Raw genomic sequence first — 18,513 nt, 5'->3', positions numbered from 1 at the left:
GGGAATCGGGCAGGCTCTGCAAAGGAGAACACTCAACCGTAGCGGAAACAGTTCCTTGATGTCCCCCCCCCCAGCTGGACGCGCGGAAAATTCACCTCCAACCGAACAGCTGGAAACATACGAAACAGCGAGTGACGTAAGCTGACTCCTCTCGCGAAAATATGAAAAATAGAGAACTGTAGGCCAAGACTCCATACACAAAAATATCTCTTTCGAAATTGGATTAAGCTTTCAATTGTTTCCTCGGTCAAGACAAACTTCCATCGATCGCTCCACAGACCAGTCACCAGCAGATCACGATAGTCCCATAGTCAAAAGAAGTTGAATACATCCAACTGTCAAGTTAAGATTAAAAACCAGCTTATATTGCAACTCTCATCACCTACCTAATTCCCCAGGTCTGTCTTGATGGATGTCGTTTTGGAAATATTTCACATTAAAGAAAAAGAAAATAAAATCCCCCCAAAAAGGTGTCTTAGATTGAAATGCATTCTTTTATAGAGCATTCTAGGTACTTTATACTATTTTTTAATCTTACCTCTTTTATTGTACAGTACTTTGGGCTTACACAATCAAATCTTGATTATTTTGATTAAACTGCAGAAAAGGCAATTTGGATTGTATTTAAAATTCACTTTAAAGATCACCCCTTCATTTCCGAAATGAAAAAAACAAAATGTCTTAACTTATAAATTTGTAAATGATTAACTTCCTGAATCACTGCATATAATCTTTTTTGGTTCACTAGACCCATGCATGATTATAACACTATGGGTCCTCATTAAAATTTCATCTACCTCAATATACAACAACTTTCTCAAATAGATCTTTGTCAAGAAACTGGAATCACCCTCCACCGCACCAAACTGCCATTTGAATAACACACTTGAATACAAACTGAAAACATTCCTACAAAATTCTCAGAACACTTAATTCATCACTATTTTCTGAGCTGACTTAGCCATTACCGATCTGTTATGCCCTCTTTTTTAACTATTTTTATATGTTGACCTGGTTTTCCCAGACAATTAAGGAAAAGGTGTATATGAATTGGTAATAGAAGCATTTCTTTTCGTGTCCTATGGAATGAACGTCCAAAATCCTCTGTTTCCATTTCATATTGTATTTCAATAAAGCTGCATTTATTCTTACAAAAATCACGGAGGATTTCCCTAATATGCACTGAATTGAACAAACATGTATTGGTATTTCGTTTTAGCTTGAAATCGAAGGCAAACCGGCAATCCTGTATTCCTTGTAATCATCAAGCTTTGGAATTAATTTATGTGTTTACAAAAGTAACCTAATGAGGAAAGTTTTATTGAAAAAATAAGTGTTCGAATATTCATGATGACTTAACTTCACCAAGTGGCGTGGGTTTTTAAGAAATGAATGTTCCTGCTTTAGATTGAATTGAAATATTCCTTGCTTTATGACTTTATAAGATCTCTTAAATCCAAACTAAAAATGCTATAATAAGGGATCTATGTGCATTCATAATTGAAGTAATTATGCAGTGACGCTTACAGCTTAGTGCTCTTTTACTCGGTAGTCAAAAACACTTTTATTTGCTGGATCGAAATAGATTTTTGATCAGAAGATTTAGCGCAGTCGAGTACAGAAATTGTAGATAATTTTTAATTTCTTTAATGATCAAGGAGATATAATGTGCCTACGCTCAAAAGGTAAAGGATTACATGAAGCGTCGTTCAGCCCATTCGGAAGAACACTGAGTTTAAGCGATGGTTTTAATTGAGCCGGCACCATACAGTGGACAGGTTTGACAACTCGATTCCTGTTCAACCCAAATCCATTACTTCATCAAAGAGGGATCATTAAACAGCGTCCTAGTCATTATAGTGTTCAAAGGCTTCGGTTTTTATAATTTAAATTAGGTGTCTCACATGAGTCATGTGCTATCTGGTATGATGTACTATTTACGACACACATTTCTGCCTTTCTTTAGCCTCTTCCAAGGTGACGCAACGACACGGCGCGATGGCACGACGACTCCTTTGCGTCATGCCGACACGTTGCACCGTCGCCTTCTTGCCATTACGTGTGTACACACACGACGAGTCGTGTTGTGCGTCGCGTCGTGCGTCGCGTCGGGCGTCGCGTCGGCCGTCGCCCGTCGCATAGTGCTGTCTTACTTCCTTTCCTTGTTGCATTTCTTCTGCCTGAACTATGGTGTTCTATAGCAGCCAAAATTGCTTCACATCGTCATGTCGCCCCGACACTACGATGCAACGCTACTACTGCTCCGTCTTGTCGTGGCGTCACCTCCTTTCTTATTACATTTATGCTGGGTTTAATGCGTTGCGTCGTGCCGTTGCACCGTCGTGTCGTGCTGTCTCGTCGCGTAGTTGCGTCGCCTAGGGAGAGGCGGAAATGTGTGTCGCGAACAGTACACCATAATCTGGAGACACAATGAGGTAGGAATACTTGGAAAAGCAGGCATTAAAGAGAAAGCACATTAGTTTGGGACAGTTAAGCACCTAACAACCACCAAATTCCGTTCAGGGGCAATACTAATTCCCTTGTTATTTGACCTAATTGTGCGTATTCTTCGAGGGACAAAAGCGGCATAGGCTAATCAACATGCAGCTTTCAGGGAAAAGCGCTCTTTGAAACTGCACTGGAAACACACATATATGTCCGTGGCTTACCCAGTTTAGGTCTGGAGTGGAGAAACGTTCATCCAGAGGTTTTGTGTTAACAAGGGGCTAACTATTCAGACCGGCCAACACAACAACACCATGGCCGACATGTTGAACAGCCTCGACACCGTCTCCGCACTTGCTGACCAAAGTAACTTCCACACGGACCGGGGACACAACTCTAGCAACTATACCACCAATGCTGATGGTACTCCATCCTGCCCAAGTCCTAGACAAGCAATTTCGACCACTTATCAACCGGTGATATCGACTGGAAATGTTTCCGTTTCGACTCCATTCGTGTCTGTGAGTTCCAAGGTGGATTACTTCAAAATGACCACTCCTCAGTGGATGTCTTGGCCGATGAGTCAGACGATGGATCCAGCTACTGTTCGACGCATCATGACACCCCTCCATATTAACACATCATTTGGTAACGACTATTTTTCTCAGTATCCGCATCAGGGATCAGTTGGCGCGGGTGACGGCCTCCTGAAGATCGCCACCAACGTATACTCGCACAAACAATCGGTTGAGGAGCCTGAACATCAAGTTCCCTCGGTGACTGAACAGCAGCCAACCAGCTGGCCCACTATGGCAGTCGTACCAATCATAAGTGGAAGAACGGTGGGAGTTAAAAGTTAGTACTGATTATGTACAGGCAATCAGATCCTTTTGACATCGAATAAGTGTACTTTTGCAACCGAAAACAATGTGAATGCTTCTACTTGAAAAATCTGAACCCTGACTAACTTCGGAGGTTTCTGATCGACAGGCACAGCTCTATGCCAAGTGCAAAAAAATGTAGCAAAATCAAGCCAACGGAGTATCTCTACGTACAATGGAAAGAGGTGCAATTATCATATTTTCATAGCCAACTTTGTAGTCAAACTTTTACACCAGGAAGTGGAGTCTTACGCATTTCTTTCTTCAGAGTGAGACAGGCACATCATGGAAATATAGGCCTCGCTGACATTGGCATTAAAGCTTGTTTAGCACAAAAGAAATGTTACTTGTAGACCGGTTTTCAATGTGCTTGTCTATTTTCTTGTATTATATTGTTTTGTGCTGTGTAGGCTAAATTACCTTTCCTAATGGCAGTCGCGATATAGGCCTATACACACCATTGACACCCCAGGTTCCGGACGAGATAAAATATGGGCCGAAACTTTGGAACTTTGAATATCAGAGTCCCAGAACATCAAAGATAGAGAAACCCATGGCACAAGAGACTGGTGCATGTTATAACTGGTCGACACGCTTTCTCATTAACTTCTGACGTATATTTATATATGCATTGATTACAATAACATTACAGCCGTGCCATCAGGTTATTAGATAGCGAATCTTTACAAATTTTGGACATAATTGTACCAATTTTGTGTGACAACTCTACTTAACTGAATCGAAGGAATGAATTTCACATGCCACTTATTTTTACCTGCAGTAAACTATTAGCTATCCGAAAGCAATAAAAATTTAGCTGTCAAATTATTGAGCCATTCATTTAGAAAACACTGTATTTTGGACCAGACTCATAGGAATTTTGCACATCGTGTTAAACGGCTTCTGTACATGGAATTCTTTCCGAATCGAGCCCATTTTTCAGTAACAACTAAAACACAAGCCCCCTTGCCTTTGCATTATTTTTGCCTGCTTTTCCCAAATTTTCAGGGCCAGCATCGGAGGAGCCCGTCTCCGAGGAGTTCTACTTGCCCAAGCTCAAGCGGAGGAAGGGGCGAACTACATTTACCAAGGAGCAAGTGGATACAATGGAGGCGCAATTTCAGACGAGTATGTACCTCACCACAGGGGCTCGTAGGGAACTGGCCAAAGAACTCATGCTTGAGGACAACCAGGTACAGTTTGAAGATGTTAGAGGGGCAGTTGAACAAAATGAGTAATAAAACAATGAAAAATTACATAAAACTCATTCTTTTGAATTTCTTATGTTGAGGTGAACACATGAAATGGGATTTTAATTATAAAACATAATTATTAACATTTTAACAACCAAAGTTACATGTATATGAATTCAAACAGCTTATTCCTCGTTTGTTTGCCAATTTGTGTATAATTATAGGTCAAAACTTGGTTCCAAAATCGGCGCATGCGTTGGAAGCGTCAACACCCCCAGGTGCATGTTAGATCGGGGAAACATCCAGCATCATGCCGTTCTCGGACCCAGGTAGTCAAACCCCTGCAAGGCCCTCCAAGTCAAACCAACCAGCTTATCGTTCCCACCCCACCGCTGGTTGGCAGCACGCCCTCAGCCGTCACAGGTAGCATAAAAACGTTTAGCTCCGATGACCGACCGCTGACATACCCTATGCTACCATCGTCTCTCTATGACCACGGCCTGATGGCACCCTCGGCAGCTCTTCAGGAAGAGTTTTGTCCAGCTCAGGCCCTTTACAGTGTCCCCATTTATCATCGCTGTCCAACTGGATTCGACTTTCATCCCTGGATTTCGGCTAACGCAGGTGGACCGCTTGCTGGCGCCCATTGTGCCACTCGCCACGTGTAGGTTAGATCCCTGGGCAAACCTAACAGACGGGCTGTTACATTCGACAGCCAATTAATACTAACACAACGGGGCAATAGTGGGAAGCGCAACAGTAGTCGATAAAATAATGAGTTGTACTCACCGACTTCGACGGTTTCCTCTGACATTTATTTCGAATGTTTGCCCACGTTATTGTCGGAGAAGACCAGCACCACTTGGTTACAAATACATGTACGTGAATGTATAGGCGAAACAGACTGAATATGCTATTTATTTTGCAGAAGATTTGGACATCTTGGACTTGTGACTGTTTGAAATTTAAGAGACACTTTTAATGCTCAGTTTACGATGAAATAGGGGGAAATTCTTTTATCTGGAATTTCGGGTTTCGATTTATGTGCACTTCGTGTACAAGACTCCTAGAGGGAGAGAGGGGTATGGAAAAGTAGATTGGAAATTCAATACACATAGATACATGGGGTATGCCAAATCCATATGATGCAAGATATGTGGCAAAGGGGGACCCCCCCCCCTTCAATTGTGGCTTCTTTTGTGTAGATGTATTCCTTTCAGATTTCCGAGGGGGTGCAGTATAGGCATAATAGCCATAGGGTATACAGCTTATGCATCACATTAGCCCCCCCCCTTCCTTCATATCGTGCCGGGTATCGCCCAATCCTGACTTCGTGTAAGTCTGGTTCCCTGACCAGAATAGTGCTTGCGACTCTTGATAAAATCTTGGGCCAGGTTTCGCCCACGGTCAAGTATGGTGCAGTCACAACACAAGGATCACCAGGGAAGCCCCTCTGGGTTGGAAGCTATGTTATTTCATTTATTTCATTTTCAGGACACACTTTACATAGTGCACAATTGAACGAAATACACATCAAAATTACTGTTGACACTTAAAGCAGGATTGTCCAAGAGAAACATTCTTAGATGCAGGTATTGTCGGCCGTGTCAGTTCGCTCGTCGCCTTGCAGCACCCCAAAAAAGGGGTGCTGGTGAGGGTTGATCGAAATCAAAATATTTTTCATGCTTATGCTATTTACTGATTGGGGGCGCAGCTTCCTGCCAAGCCCCCCCCCCTTGGAGACTGGCCCGCTGCCGTCTTGGTGGCGCACGACATCGTGAATAGACCGTATTCGCAGGGTAACCAGTTTCAGTCGTATTTCTGAACGTATTGTAGACAATTCAAACTCTTAATGGGATGGTACCAGGTGATGTGGGGGTCGGAATGAAATCTTAGAATAGAGCCTGAAAGTAAAAGGTCAGGCAGCGAGCTTCCGGAACCCTTGTGTGCGGTCCTCCTATTGGATTTTACATTGGGCCGTCCTATCACGTTCGATAATTTTTGGATAAATACCGAAACCACCCCATGAAACACTCATGTCGGAATTTTACCTTTGTCTGACTCAAGTAATATTTCGGAAAAGTCACTTAAAGACTGGTAAAAAACGAATTTAATAACGTCCTTTCACTCCGGTGATGTTGTACTTGGGTCACTTTGTTCATTCACGTTTGTTTTCACTCGCCGTGCTTTCTTGAAAACGAGATCGTAGTTCGTACAACTTGGCAAAGATTTACCTACCTGCAGCCGATGGGTTCCAGATTCCGTTGAGTTGACATCACGCAGTTGTTGTCAGCAAAGGTTAGATAAAATGTTAGAATCTTTCGTAAAAGTAGAATATTGCTTTATGTTTATTACCTTATAAATTATCAAAATATCTGAAATATTTTGATCTGTTTTTATTTTGGTTTTTACCCCCACAGGCTATCATAAAATTTCAAACCGTAAATATCCATCTGCGTACCAGACTGCCGTATTGCACTGTTCTTCATGTGTTTTAGATTTTTGGAAGTGATGGGTCAATTTTTGGCAGGATATTTCTCTTTTAGGTCTGGGGATTTTTCATTTTCTATAAACCAGCAAATATTTTTCAAAGCCCTTTTTCAAAGTTGGAATTTTTAAAGAAGAAACTGAACAAAAAAATATTGCAAATTCTAACATCTTTGCACGCTATTTTTCCTATCCAAGGGTTCCGAAAGCGCGCCATCAGGCGTTAACTTTCAGGCTCTATAGAGCCTGGGTTTTAAAATTTAATATTTCGAAATGAATACACTTTGTCGGGGAATCTGACTAAAACAGGGTTCCCCACGAATAGGGTCTACTGCCCGTATTACCTCTATGGATAGATCGATCCAGTTAAGCCCCGCCGCACGGTGTTTTGGCTAATTAAAGCCCGGATTCATGTCCGCCATATAATACGTGCACAAAAATCTGACACGACAATTAAACGTGTACACGCATTAAACTAGTACCATGTCCAAACAGTAAGTGGGCCAGGTAGCTTCCATCGACGAAAATAAAGTACATACATGTACATGTATGTGTGACGTAATAAGGATTTCAATCTAGCTGCGTTTGCGTGTTACCTTCGACGGATACTCACTGATGCATGAAAATGGTGCATGCTCATTACACCCAGATCACCTTGCGCAAACGGTCAACGGTTCTACCGCTGTCATTTTGAAATAACCATCAGATGCTAAGCTAGTGTGATTTCGCTTTCGTACGGGTCATAGTCCAGATGTTCGCGAGCTCAGGAGTACACTCGGAGAACTGCGCATTACGTCAGGAAATCTATTTTAAAAGGCCATTTATGCAAGCCAAATAGTCGTGGATACGATAGCGACATTATCCAAAAATAAATTGAAAGTAGAAACCATTTTGTTCGATATTTCGGGCGTTCGTTTATAGTGCACGTGTGTGTATAAGATTCCTTAGAACTAAAGTTATCGTCCACATACAAATTTACAATGAATTGCTTTGTAAATAAAGATTTTGTTGGTGATGGGAGTGGTTGAAATTGAATCCCAACTGATGGAATTGAGTAAGACAGGTCCGCTCATCACATTCCAATGGAGGGATCGGGAACCAACCCACAGCTTTACTCATTCGAACAACTTGGAATGGCCAACGAGAATGGAGATCACCATTGCGAGCGCTGTTGAACAATAGGTGTTACTCGGAGTGCTTGGCTGCTTACAGCTCAGGATGCCACACCAAAAGTTAATATTCTGAGACCAACACATTCCAGACAAGTATCTAAAACAAGCAAAGATCAAGTTCCATGCAGGTCTGTCTTGAGTGCCAGCAGGACCATGTTATCTGCATCGGTGCAACACCTTGAAGAGAGTCCGCTCCGAACATTAGATAGCTATAAACTTTAGGTTGCCAATGACACTTCCAGGTACATTAATATATATTTTGACTAGTCAATAGCTGTCACATTGCTTTTAGCGTTCCTTAGAGATTTCTGTGTATTGCAATCACATTTCTATATTCGTTAACGTACGGTAACAAGCTGCCTCGTGGATATCCGTGCCCCCACCCCACCCATTTGAACTCTTACAATGGTTACAACCTATGCATACGCTTCACTAGCTTTAAGCGCCCCTTTGGAAAAAAGTGTGCACCCCGGGTACTCCCATCTTCTCCATTTATGCCAGTGTGCAGAAATCCAATCAGTGGGGGGGGGGTTGCAATAGCTTTTTTAATCACAAAAGACTACATTACGTTGATGCGGATATTTCAAAAGATACCCTGCCAACTAGAATAGGAAAAAACCCACATGATTACGCTGCTTGACTTCTTTTGAATTATGCATCTCGCACACTCTCAGTCCAGCAAATTATGACTGTTGCCGTCATCGACCATGTATCAAGCGGGCGAATTCGGTATGAGACCGCCTAATCAGATCTCATTACCAAAATCTCAACGGTGCCATTACGGCCGTAATTTGTTCTGATTGGAGACCGCTTATAAGCCGTGACCAATAAATTAAGGGCTGATTACTCGCAGGACCAGCCATGCGGGTCCCTGATTAATGCTTTGCTTTTGTCCTGGCAATTTTCGCTCCATACAATTTTAATGCCGACGACGTCTTTAGTGTGTCGGGTTGCCGACTTTGGGATTTGCATATCAGTCTTTCCGATCCTTGTTATATAGGGGTATACATCGACACACCGACAGTGATCGCTAACTTTTGCAGTTCTGGTTTTGTTAGTAAACGACTTTCATTCAATTTCATTTCATCGTGGTGATGCCTTTAGGTGTATGAAAGTAATAGGAAGAGTATTTGGACAAAACTCTAGTTCTAAAACTTGTCGAAGTTGAACTACAACCAATTTACCTTTTACATGTACATCTGAGCAAGACCCATCGAATTATCCAGTCGCGATGACCACAAAATGTCTCCTTCAACCCTCGACACGTGACGAGACATACCCAAAGGGATATACATGTATTGGGTTCTTTAACCTTGGCTTTAAAAGTTCAGTCAGTTTTGGTGGGGTTTTTTTCAATAAGCTTCGTAACCCCTAAAATTCGGGATGGTTTGCCTTCTTACCCGCCCTCCCATTATCATACTTATGCATTATACACCAGTGTGACGTTCCTCTCCCATAACATTCTGTTATGACACTGCCCTTCGTCATTGTACTGTGGTTATGTACGTCCTATGAGTGTTGCATCCTCTCCAGCCGATAATGCAATAAGACGTGTATGTTCGAGATTCGGGTCAATTTATTAACCCTAAAAGAGACCGGCTTTTTGGACCATCTCGCATCAGTCGGGGAGCCACAACTCGGCTGTCCCATCCCCGATATTTGTGTTTTCAAATTTGGCTTGCATGATAAGACACTCGGTCGAGTACACATTAAGGGTACAAGTCTGATAGCCATGGGTAGTTCATCGCTTCACGCGTATCAGCCCGCATGCATTGAGCACGTCAATGGGATAAGTGTCAAATTTTGGCGAATCTGTCTTGGGAAAATGGGCGCTGCACGAGCACGGTATGTCTGATGTTCACAAAAATAGTGTCAAAATTACCATTAAATATTACCAAAAAAATTAAGGCTTAGCACGTGAACAATTTATGGCGATGATATTGTAAAAAAAAAAGTCAAGACAGTGGATTAGGGTTAAATAGGTGAGTTGGTTGAATATGTTTTGGTTCGATCTGGCTTCCCTGTTTCCTTTATTCACACTCTGCAAAGGTGCCCATGCGAAAGAAAAGAACTAAGCCTGTGTCAACCAAAGCGGCACCATCGTATCCCCTGTCTAGCGAGGTCCCCTCTAAGAGAGAAGGGAAAAATCAGCTCTTCAATGTTTAGACACAGCGGGAGCCTAGTATCATTTCAGAGTGTTCTCTCCAGGCAGAGCGGGTTCGGTTTAGGGTCAGGAAACGCTAAGGCCGGGAAGTTTTCCAACCAGCTAAGCGGGGGACGAATGTAGCGGAGCGCGACCGCTCTGCTATGGGGTCTTCCAGGCAGTAGACGCCCAGGTTATTTTCATCAAGCCACGGCAATCGCAAACTTCAAAGACATTCCTGCCTCGGTGTGGAAACAATTTAATTTTTCGCTCAATTATCGAAGCGGGTTTCGAGTGTCTCCCGGGGCGAGAGTAATCATTTCCACTTTCCTAAATTGAACCCCCGATTTAGCCGCAAGAAGCAGAAAGAAAAAAAAACCTTGCTTCTTCCTCCGGATGAAATCACTGGAAAGCGGTCGGTTTGGGGCGCCGGGCCGTCAGTTGTCGGTTTAAAGCTTTGGACTTCCAGTTAACAGGGTTCAACTCTTTGCTTGTGTGTACGGCAAGCCACCTTGATCAAATGTTGCGCAAATTAAGAATCGTGTGCTATGACTGAAATCAAGGGAAAGGGAATAAAAATCTGTAATCATCGGACTTTGGAACCAATCGAAAAGTTTGACGGCTGGTCTGTTGTCTAGCTAGCAGCTAGCAATAGACATATTACTTTTCAATTACCGTGATAGGGCCAATGCGGAAGGAGATCGGGATGAGAATCGGTGCCTCAATACGTCTAATTGAGCGCCGCAGGACGCCCCGCAAGCCCCTTACTGGGATATCACGCGCGTCACAATGCTTGCCTAATGGCTAACCTGGCAGGCCCTCTGCTCGTATCTTGAAAAACAGCCATGGGGAGGCCCACGAGGTTCGAGACAGGAGGAAAGCGAGTAAAAAGACACAGTTTCGGCGGGGCTCGACAGGCGGCCTTCCCCACCAAATATGCCGCGTACTTATAGCTCTAATATTCCCGAGAAGGTCAGATTCAAGCAATGCCAGCCGATCGTGCGGGCTGATATGGTTGATATGAAAATAAATAAAACAGAGACCGCAACGTGATCTGATGCAATAAAACCAGATAAACAAGACCCCAGTTGGTTTTGTCAAATTTCTGCAATAACCGTTTAGGTCCGGCCAGGCATATATAATGCTAATTTTTTTTTTCGATCACCTCTGAGTACACAACACTTTTCTTTCTGTTACTCAAGATGTTCCCAGCTTATTTCTATACACCTCAATGCCAATGATATCTGTAAGCGACAGAATCCATGGGCGTAACTAGGATTTTTCTCGGGGGCAAGATTTCTTCCAAGGGAGGGAGGGGGGGCAAAGCACTCATCAGCAGCAAACCGATAAACCATTGACGCCGAAGGATCCTGTCCGAGATATTTCTTGTAAATCGGTGATTTTGCCCTCTTTTCACTCTTATTGTTTCTCTCGTTGTTTTGTGAAAGCATTGATCTATTTCAAAGCCAAACCTCTTGGATTCCATAATCATTTGAAAAAACAAACCATACACACTGCAATTCTAGCGCACAATTATTGGTAACAAACACCACAGGGGACAATTTAGGCAAGAATTAATTTGAATCTCCTGAGAAAAAGGAAATTGAGCTCTAATTGCACGAAGTAACGGTATTCTTGAACTCTGACACCAGACCACAGTGTGGCTCATATGGGTAGGTTGGACCTACGCGAAGGCTGTTGCGCTACAGAGTGACAAGGGAGGCACCACATACTGTGGTGTAAATCATTGAGACTATAAATTGTGCTCATTGTTTTAAAAAGTAGCAGCGTGTAAACGTAAAAGTGTGCGATACGAGACGTATACTTGGGTGTTCACATCAGTGTTGAAAGAAACAGGTGCATGGGGGCATTATGTACTACAGTCAGGCTATGTATGTTTGTGAAATAAGAATGGACAATTATTAACAGTGGATCTGTCGTCTTGTTAGAGTACCATGCCAAAAACATGAGTGATACTTTATTTCGTAAACCGTGTCTTATGCATGATCCATAGATCCAATCACGCTAAGCAAGTACATTGTGTAAAGAAAGCACTTAGAGTTTACACACTTTTCTAAACACTTGTTTGTACATGTACCTATATTTTATAACAGAGACTTACAATTACGACATCGTACCTCATTCTCCCAGTTCCATCCGAAAGAGGGAGTAAAATAATCATTCAAAAGTACCCACGCACAACGCATAGCCTACACTGTCACCAACCGATTTTTCCAGATTTGTACCGGTACACCAAGAGTTGCTACATTATTGCAGGCCTTTTCCTTTAGTTGTTTCAACCATTTCACGCATACCAGATCACAAATCTACCACCGAAAATAGCTTGTACCCTCCACCACCCCCGTCGGTCATTCGCCCCGGCTGGCTGTATAAATTATTCCCCAAGGATTCATACTGATTACAGTTACACACTGAATCACTTTATAAACCAAGTTTTAGAGCCACCCGTTCTTTATATCCCCTCCGTCCAATTACCGGACCAACACTCAATAATAATCCCAGAGGACCCTCCTGGAACACCAAGATTGAAATCATGGAAGTGGCACTTGCGAATAAAAGCACAAGGTGACATTGGAGGGCGCTATATTCTAGTTCTGTGCGGAGCTGTTTATAAGGAGAGTTGTGACATGAGTGTCTCAATTCGGCCAATTCACAATGGTTGGTCGACCCTTCCCGTCTCGGAGACAAAAAAGGGGGGAATTTGGGAAAATAATAGGAAATAATTAAAGTAAGTGCCCCAATACCAATGTATGTCACATATAATGTTTCATCATTGTTTTCCCTTGTCCGCAAAAATGAGACATACCCAAAAAAAATCTCTTCACAGAAAAAAATTCCTAGATCTGCCCTTGCTGTATCGCGTTTATCTTTAGACGAAAAATTTTATGACCAGCGTCAGCAGTGTAATCAGAGATACAAAATAGCAGATCACAGCGGGCTGGAGATTTTACAAGTAAAACCGAGCTGTTTATGGAAGCAAAATCAGTAGGAATTTACAATGAAATGAAATTATACAATGCATCGGGCAAACAACCCTATCTGCCGCCCCTCCCCCATGGTTTGAGATTTGCCCTTAATTCTGTGAGATTGAAGACTTCTTGCATAGAACCGCAACATTCAGTAGCAAAACTAAACACAAAAAAGGTCTTGAAGGTTGTACGGAATTCTGAACGATATGTTTAAATCGTCGTTTACTTTGCCATTAAGCACAGGTTTTTTTGAGTTGGCGAGTAAAAATATATCAACACAATGGACTTGTGACACAAGTCCACTGTTGTGTTGGGATAATGAGGAATGATGTTCACGTGCAAGATTGCAATAAGGGTCAACAATGATCGCAAGCCTTGCATAGCAAAGTATCCACCAATATTGCTACTTTTAAAATAGAATTAAAACTCCACTAAAAATGAAGGTTCCCGGTTTGTTTTGTTCTGCACTCCAGCCCCCTCCATCGTTTCACTGTCGACCATTTTCTTAAATCTTAAAGCTGTAGCGTTATCACGTTAAGACTGAAATTTGAGAGAATCTCTCCGAATGGGTTTTAATAACTCTCAAAAAGATTATAGGCCGAAACGAAAAGTCTGGACTTTTCAAGGTCTAAAAAAATTGAAATCTGTCATAATAGAAAACTTGATTTTGATCAGGTTCGTAATGTCTCCGGCCACCTCCTTTTGTGAGCTATGAATACCAATGCCACACTTTTAATTAAAGTCATTTGCCTGCCAAGACCGAAATCTACCGAAAGGTCCAAAGTGGCGATTCTAATTTAGAACTCGACACTCTACTCGTTCGAGATCAGTAACTGTAAAGTTGTGGTAGAATGTATGATTATGTATTGACATGCCGAGCTTGACTTTTTTCATGTTTCATAGTTTGACAAATTAATTTCCCAACCCTTGTCATTGATTTGTTCACATTCCCAAAATCCTGAAAAGAACTATTTTAACATTGATCGCTGCTGATACTGAATTGTTTCAAAGAGGAGTCTATTGTAGCCTCCACTGACTTAATCTTACTTTCACAATTAATTATGGTATGAATTTAAAGTCAACCGAAAACCTCAAGACTGGTTTGTGATATTGTGGGTAATGCGTGAGAAAGATCGACGGTGAGCTGCTTCTAGTTCTAGAGAGAGTCATCGAATAACGAACAGCTGCTGAAGCTCACACCGAGATTGCCGCGGGTGCATGTGAAAGGAGTCAGTACGACTGAAAAAGGGAAAAAAAGAAAGCAAATAGTGCATTTAGCTCACCTGTTTTTGTATCTGATATGCTTGATCTACTTTTTGTTCAAAAGTGACTTTTCTAAAATGATTCCACACCAATTACCAATATGACCACAACTTTTCGAAATTATGTCTACGATGATTTAAGCGAATGCAGTATTGTTTCGGGCCACGTCGTCCTAACACAGAGAATGAACACGAGATGTCCATTTTTGTGGGAGGGTTGACGTAAACAAGAATACACTTGTCTCCCGGTCCCACACATAAATTTTTTTCACCCCGAATGGGCCGTTTGAGCTCCCCTTAATACCCCCTAAAAACAAAGAGGGCAATAATTATACTGAACGCAAAATGGTAATCATAATTATTGGCCTCCTGCTTATCTGACCTAGCAGACAAGTGAAACTAGCAGTAGAAATGGGAAATCAAAAGGGCATCCCAAACAGCAGGGAATTTGGTTGCTACACTGATGTATGTGTGTATATGTACATGATGTAAGTATGCACGTTTGAATCATGGAAGGTATCCCACTCATCATCAACCCGGTCATTGACACAACTCCACGCCCTTGTTTTTTGTTGGAGAGCTTCAGTGAGTGGATAGACAAGCAAAAAGTTCACGTAGCAAAATGTTACTTGTATCCATGAACTGTGTGAGTGACATAAATTCTGCATGATACACTGCAATATAATTTAGCGCATCCATAAAAATTCCTCTGAGTGGTTTTTATCATAATATGACACATATCCCCTTGTAACAATTTTTTAATTTAGCAAGACTTTGTGTTAGCGGGGGTCTGGGCCACACCGCGGGGCAAAGCATTGAGGTTACATTCCACGCTGCGCGCCTTTCTACCCTTGCGCGAAGACAAGGAGACCGCCAACCAATCGCGACTGTTGACATTTCAAATAAGTTTGTTTTCACTTTGGATCTTATTACGTTTAGCGCTCATGGAAAGTTTCAGTCGATTTTTGGTTTCCAACATGGTAGCGACAAAATTACTTGAACTACGAATGCAGCTAACGACACAAAAACAAATATGGCAATCCAGAAGCCGACGCACATTCAAGACTTATGAATATGCCAAACACAGCAGAAGAATATCTTGTTACCTTGGTGTGCTACTGCGCGTACAGGTGAACAATGTTTGAGCGAATAGGATAAAAACAAACAATTTGCAATCGCAGGTAGTGAACTTGACCAGTTTTGGTACTTAAATTCAAACACTTAAAAACAAGCACAGACTGAAAATAGAAGGCACACAGAAAGGTAAAAAGGACTGTGCCACGGTTGTCGTACAGTTTGATGTAATTTGTAAACGGGAGTTAAAACCTTCAGTAATTCAGTTGGAATATTGACAAACCAGATGTGGATGGTGTGTGCATGAATTAATTTAAGCCCGTTAATCGGGACACCCGCGCCTGGTGCATGTCCGATTCAGCGGGCAATGGCAAAGGTTAATACGCCAATAAAGCTGTTATTTTTCAACCTCGGCACCGACAAAGGGCAGATAACATCTCCGATCGATTCCAAAATAGCCTCCCACAATAATCCGACGGGAAATTTCATCCCGCCATAAATAACATGCCTGGAGACACGAAGTGTGTTCAAAGCATCGCGCCGAGACCCCCGAATCACGGCTATAACCATGTTGGCGGGACCCACTAACTGCCATAGTAGAGGGCTCGAGGCACATGCGTGCCAAACCGGCCACAGGATACCCAAGAATATTTGGCTGGCCAACTAAACTGTAGCTTCTTTCTACCACCAAAGATGGTCTGGTTGTTAGACCTCATTTAGAGGGTGACAGACGGAGAGTCTCGTGGGGTTGAGCGTTGTAACATACCCCATTTCGAGCCGTGAAGAACAACCGGACATGAACTCACTCCAATGCAGAGGGGACTTTGCGGCAAAAGACAAATTCCACGTGCAAGTTGCAGCTTTTAGTTAAAGCAATGGTACCAAAAACAGTGACATTTGACTGATGAAATTTCTTGAAGGTCATTTTTCTTTTCTTGATTTCCTGAGTTCAAATTCCCTTCTTCTTGCTTGAAAGCTTCGGGTTTTCCCCCAAAGTAGTCTAAAATTCAAATTAATAATTCCACCCGGTAACAAACATAATTAATTCTTAATGGAAAACCATGTGTAGAGTAAACTGTAAATGTTACTCTCATAATGGACAAGTGAATAAAAAACACTGAGGACTAACGTTGTTGTCATAGCTATAAGCGGTAACATACTTGAATAACTCAAGTTCGACGACAAACTTTTGTCCCATTGATACGAAAATTCTGCTGAACAAATTCACAAACAAAGGAATATCCCGTTCCTTTAAGGAAGTTTGCTGACAAAAGTTCCATGGACTACAATGTTCATGGCGTATTCGCTGTTACCCTCTTGGCGGTCAATGACCCTGGGAGGTCAGGCTCCTGGTTATTGCTATCTAGACTATCCTGTTCGGTTTCGTTAGTCGACGCTGCCGACAAAAGGGACGGTCTCTACATTGCATATATTCAGGGTGAGTAAAAGGGCTTATGATCAAACTGTTACCTTAAAGTTTTTAACTGCAAGATAAGGTCTTATTTAACATTGTTTTTGAAAAATGATGGTTTTACAAAGTTGATGACGTTTGCAGCCCTTTTCTCATTTCGCATAGATTTTGGGGCGTAACGGTCACGCTAGAAGTTCGTTTGAGAGAATTTCAACTTGAGCCTTGAGGTCTTCCTGACTCTTTGTACCAGGTATAAAACCCATTGGAATTTCAACTCTTTTCATGCAACCTTTTTGTCAGCGCCCCAGATACACTTTGATGATAGTGTAAAGTAAGAAAGTTCAGTTTAATCTTTCATTGTCGAGACCAAAGGGAAGAGTAATAAAAGAAATTGCACATGTTAAGATCACACAAAACCTATGTTAAAATTGGATCAAGCTCCCAGGCCTGCAGGCTGAGCCTGTCTAACTGGAAACTCACTTTAGATCATACTTCTCAAATCTACATGTAGGGGGGCCTACATATATTCCATTACCACACTCTTGAATGCAAATGTTTCAGACTATTTTCACGACAACGACGGGGTTTGCTTTGTTACATGTAAACCGAAACATGTAGACCAATTAATCAATTTTATCAGCTATTTTGAATGATCATTTCAGTATGATGTTGTTAGGTTATTATACGTGAGCTCTTGAATGTATGAAACGCAAGACAAAATCTTATTTGCTTCTAAGTTCTTGCCACAGCTTATACCATTTTTTAAATCTTAATTGCCAGATACCGAATTCGCTTGGGCAAGCTGGCATCAGAAATATGGGCTAGAGAGGCCCCAAACATATCAACCACACAATTAATGGACACACAGGTCCGATGTACGTCTATGTGCATTTGGTACCCAGCCCAATCATTATCTCAATGGACACCCAGGTCCCATGTACATCAATTTCCATTCGGCACCCAGGCCAGTCATTAACTCAATAGACACCCAGGTCCCATGTACATCAATTTCCATTTGGCACCCAGGCCAGTCATTAACTCAATAGACACCCAGGTCCCATGTACATCAATTTCCATTTGGCACCCAGGCCAGTCATTAACTCAATAGACACCCAGGTCCTATGTACATCAATTTCCATTTGGCACCCAGGCCAATCATTAACTCAATAGACACCCAGGCCCCATGTACATCAATTTCCATTTAGCACCCAGGCCAGTCATTAACTCAATGGACACCCAGGTCCCATGTACATCAATTTCCCATTTAGCACTCAGGCCAGTCATTAACTCAGTGGACACACAGGTCCACTGTACTGTACATCAATCTCCATTTGGCACCCAGGCCAATCATCAAATAGACAACCGGGCCCCAGGAGCAATCATTCTGGAGTACAGCCATGGTTTGGAATGGAACATACAGCACAACCAACTCCCCATGGGTATATAAGAGGGAGT

The 18,513-nt window shown here is 42.2% G+C and overlaps 1 protein-coding gene across 2 annotated transcripts; it reads left to right on the top strand.

The window, feature by feature from the left end:
- Positions 1-1,382: 1,382 nt before the first annotated feature.
- Positions 1,383-6,063, top strand: LOC110982495 (uncharacterized). 2 transcript variants are annotated; one of them, XM_022240933.2, is made up of 3 exons: positions 1,383-3,300; positions 4,335-4,519; positions 4,744-6,063. In XM_022240933.2, exons 1-3 carry the CDS (start codon positions 2,760-2,762, stop codon positions 5,185-5,187), a joined length of 1,170 nt encoding a protein of 389 aa, XP_022096625.1. In that variant the 5' UTR covers positions 1,383-2,759; the 3' UTR covers positions 5,188-6,063. The 2 variants fall into 2 exon arrangements, with proteins under 2 accessions (XP_022096625.1, XP_022096627.1); XM_022240935.2 differs by having other exon boundaries at positions 3,207-3,511.
- The last annotated feature ends 12,450 nt before the right edge of the window (positions 6,064-18,513 follow it).

Source organism: Acanthaster planci, linkage group LG13, assembly GCF_054643075.1.
Source record: "Acanthaster planci isolate LZ-2023a linkage group LG13, COTS_SCS, whole genome shotgun sequence".
Lineage (NCBI taxonomy): Eukaryota > Metazoa > Echinodermata > Asteroidea > Valvatida > Acanthasteridae > Acanthaster > Acanthaster planci.
The sequence above is the reverse complement of the archived record's forward strand: the minus strand, read 5'-3'. Positions and strand labels throughout refer to the sequence as shown.

What these genes read in the sequence shown, in the direction of transcription:
- LOC110982495 (XM_022240933.2), top strand. Translation starts at nt 2,760, where the DNA reads ATGGCCGACATGTTGAACAGCCTCGACACCGTCTCCGCACTTGCTGAC. An exon ending in AAGAACGGTGGGAGTTAAAA is followed by an intron (nt 3,301 to 4,334) that starts GTTAGTACTGAT and finishes CCAAATTTTCAG; the next exon opens with GGCCAGCATCGGAGGAGCCC. An exon ending in TCATGCTTGAGGACAACCAG is followed by an intron (nt 4,520 to 4,743) that starts GTACAGTTTGAA and finishes GTATAATTATAG; the next exon opens with GTCAAAACTTGGTTCCAAAA.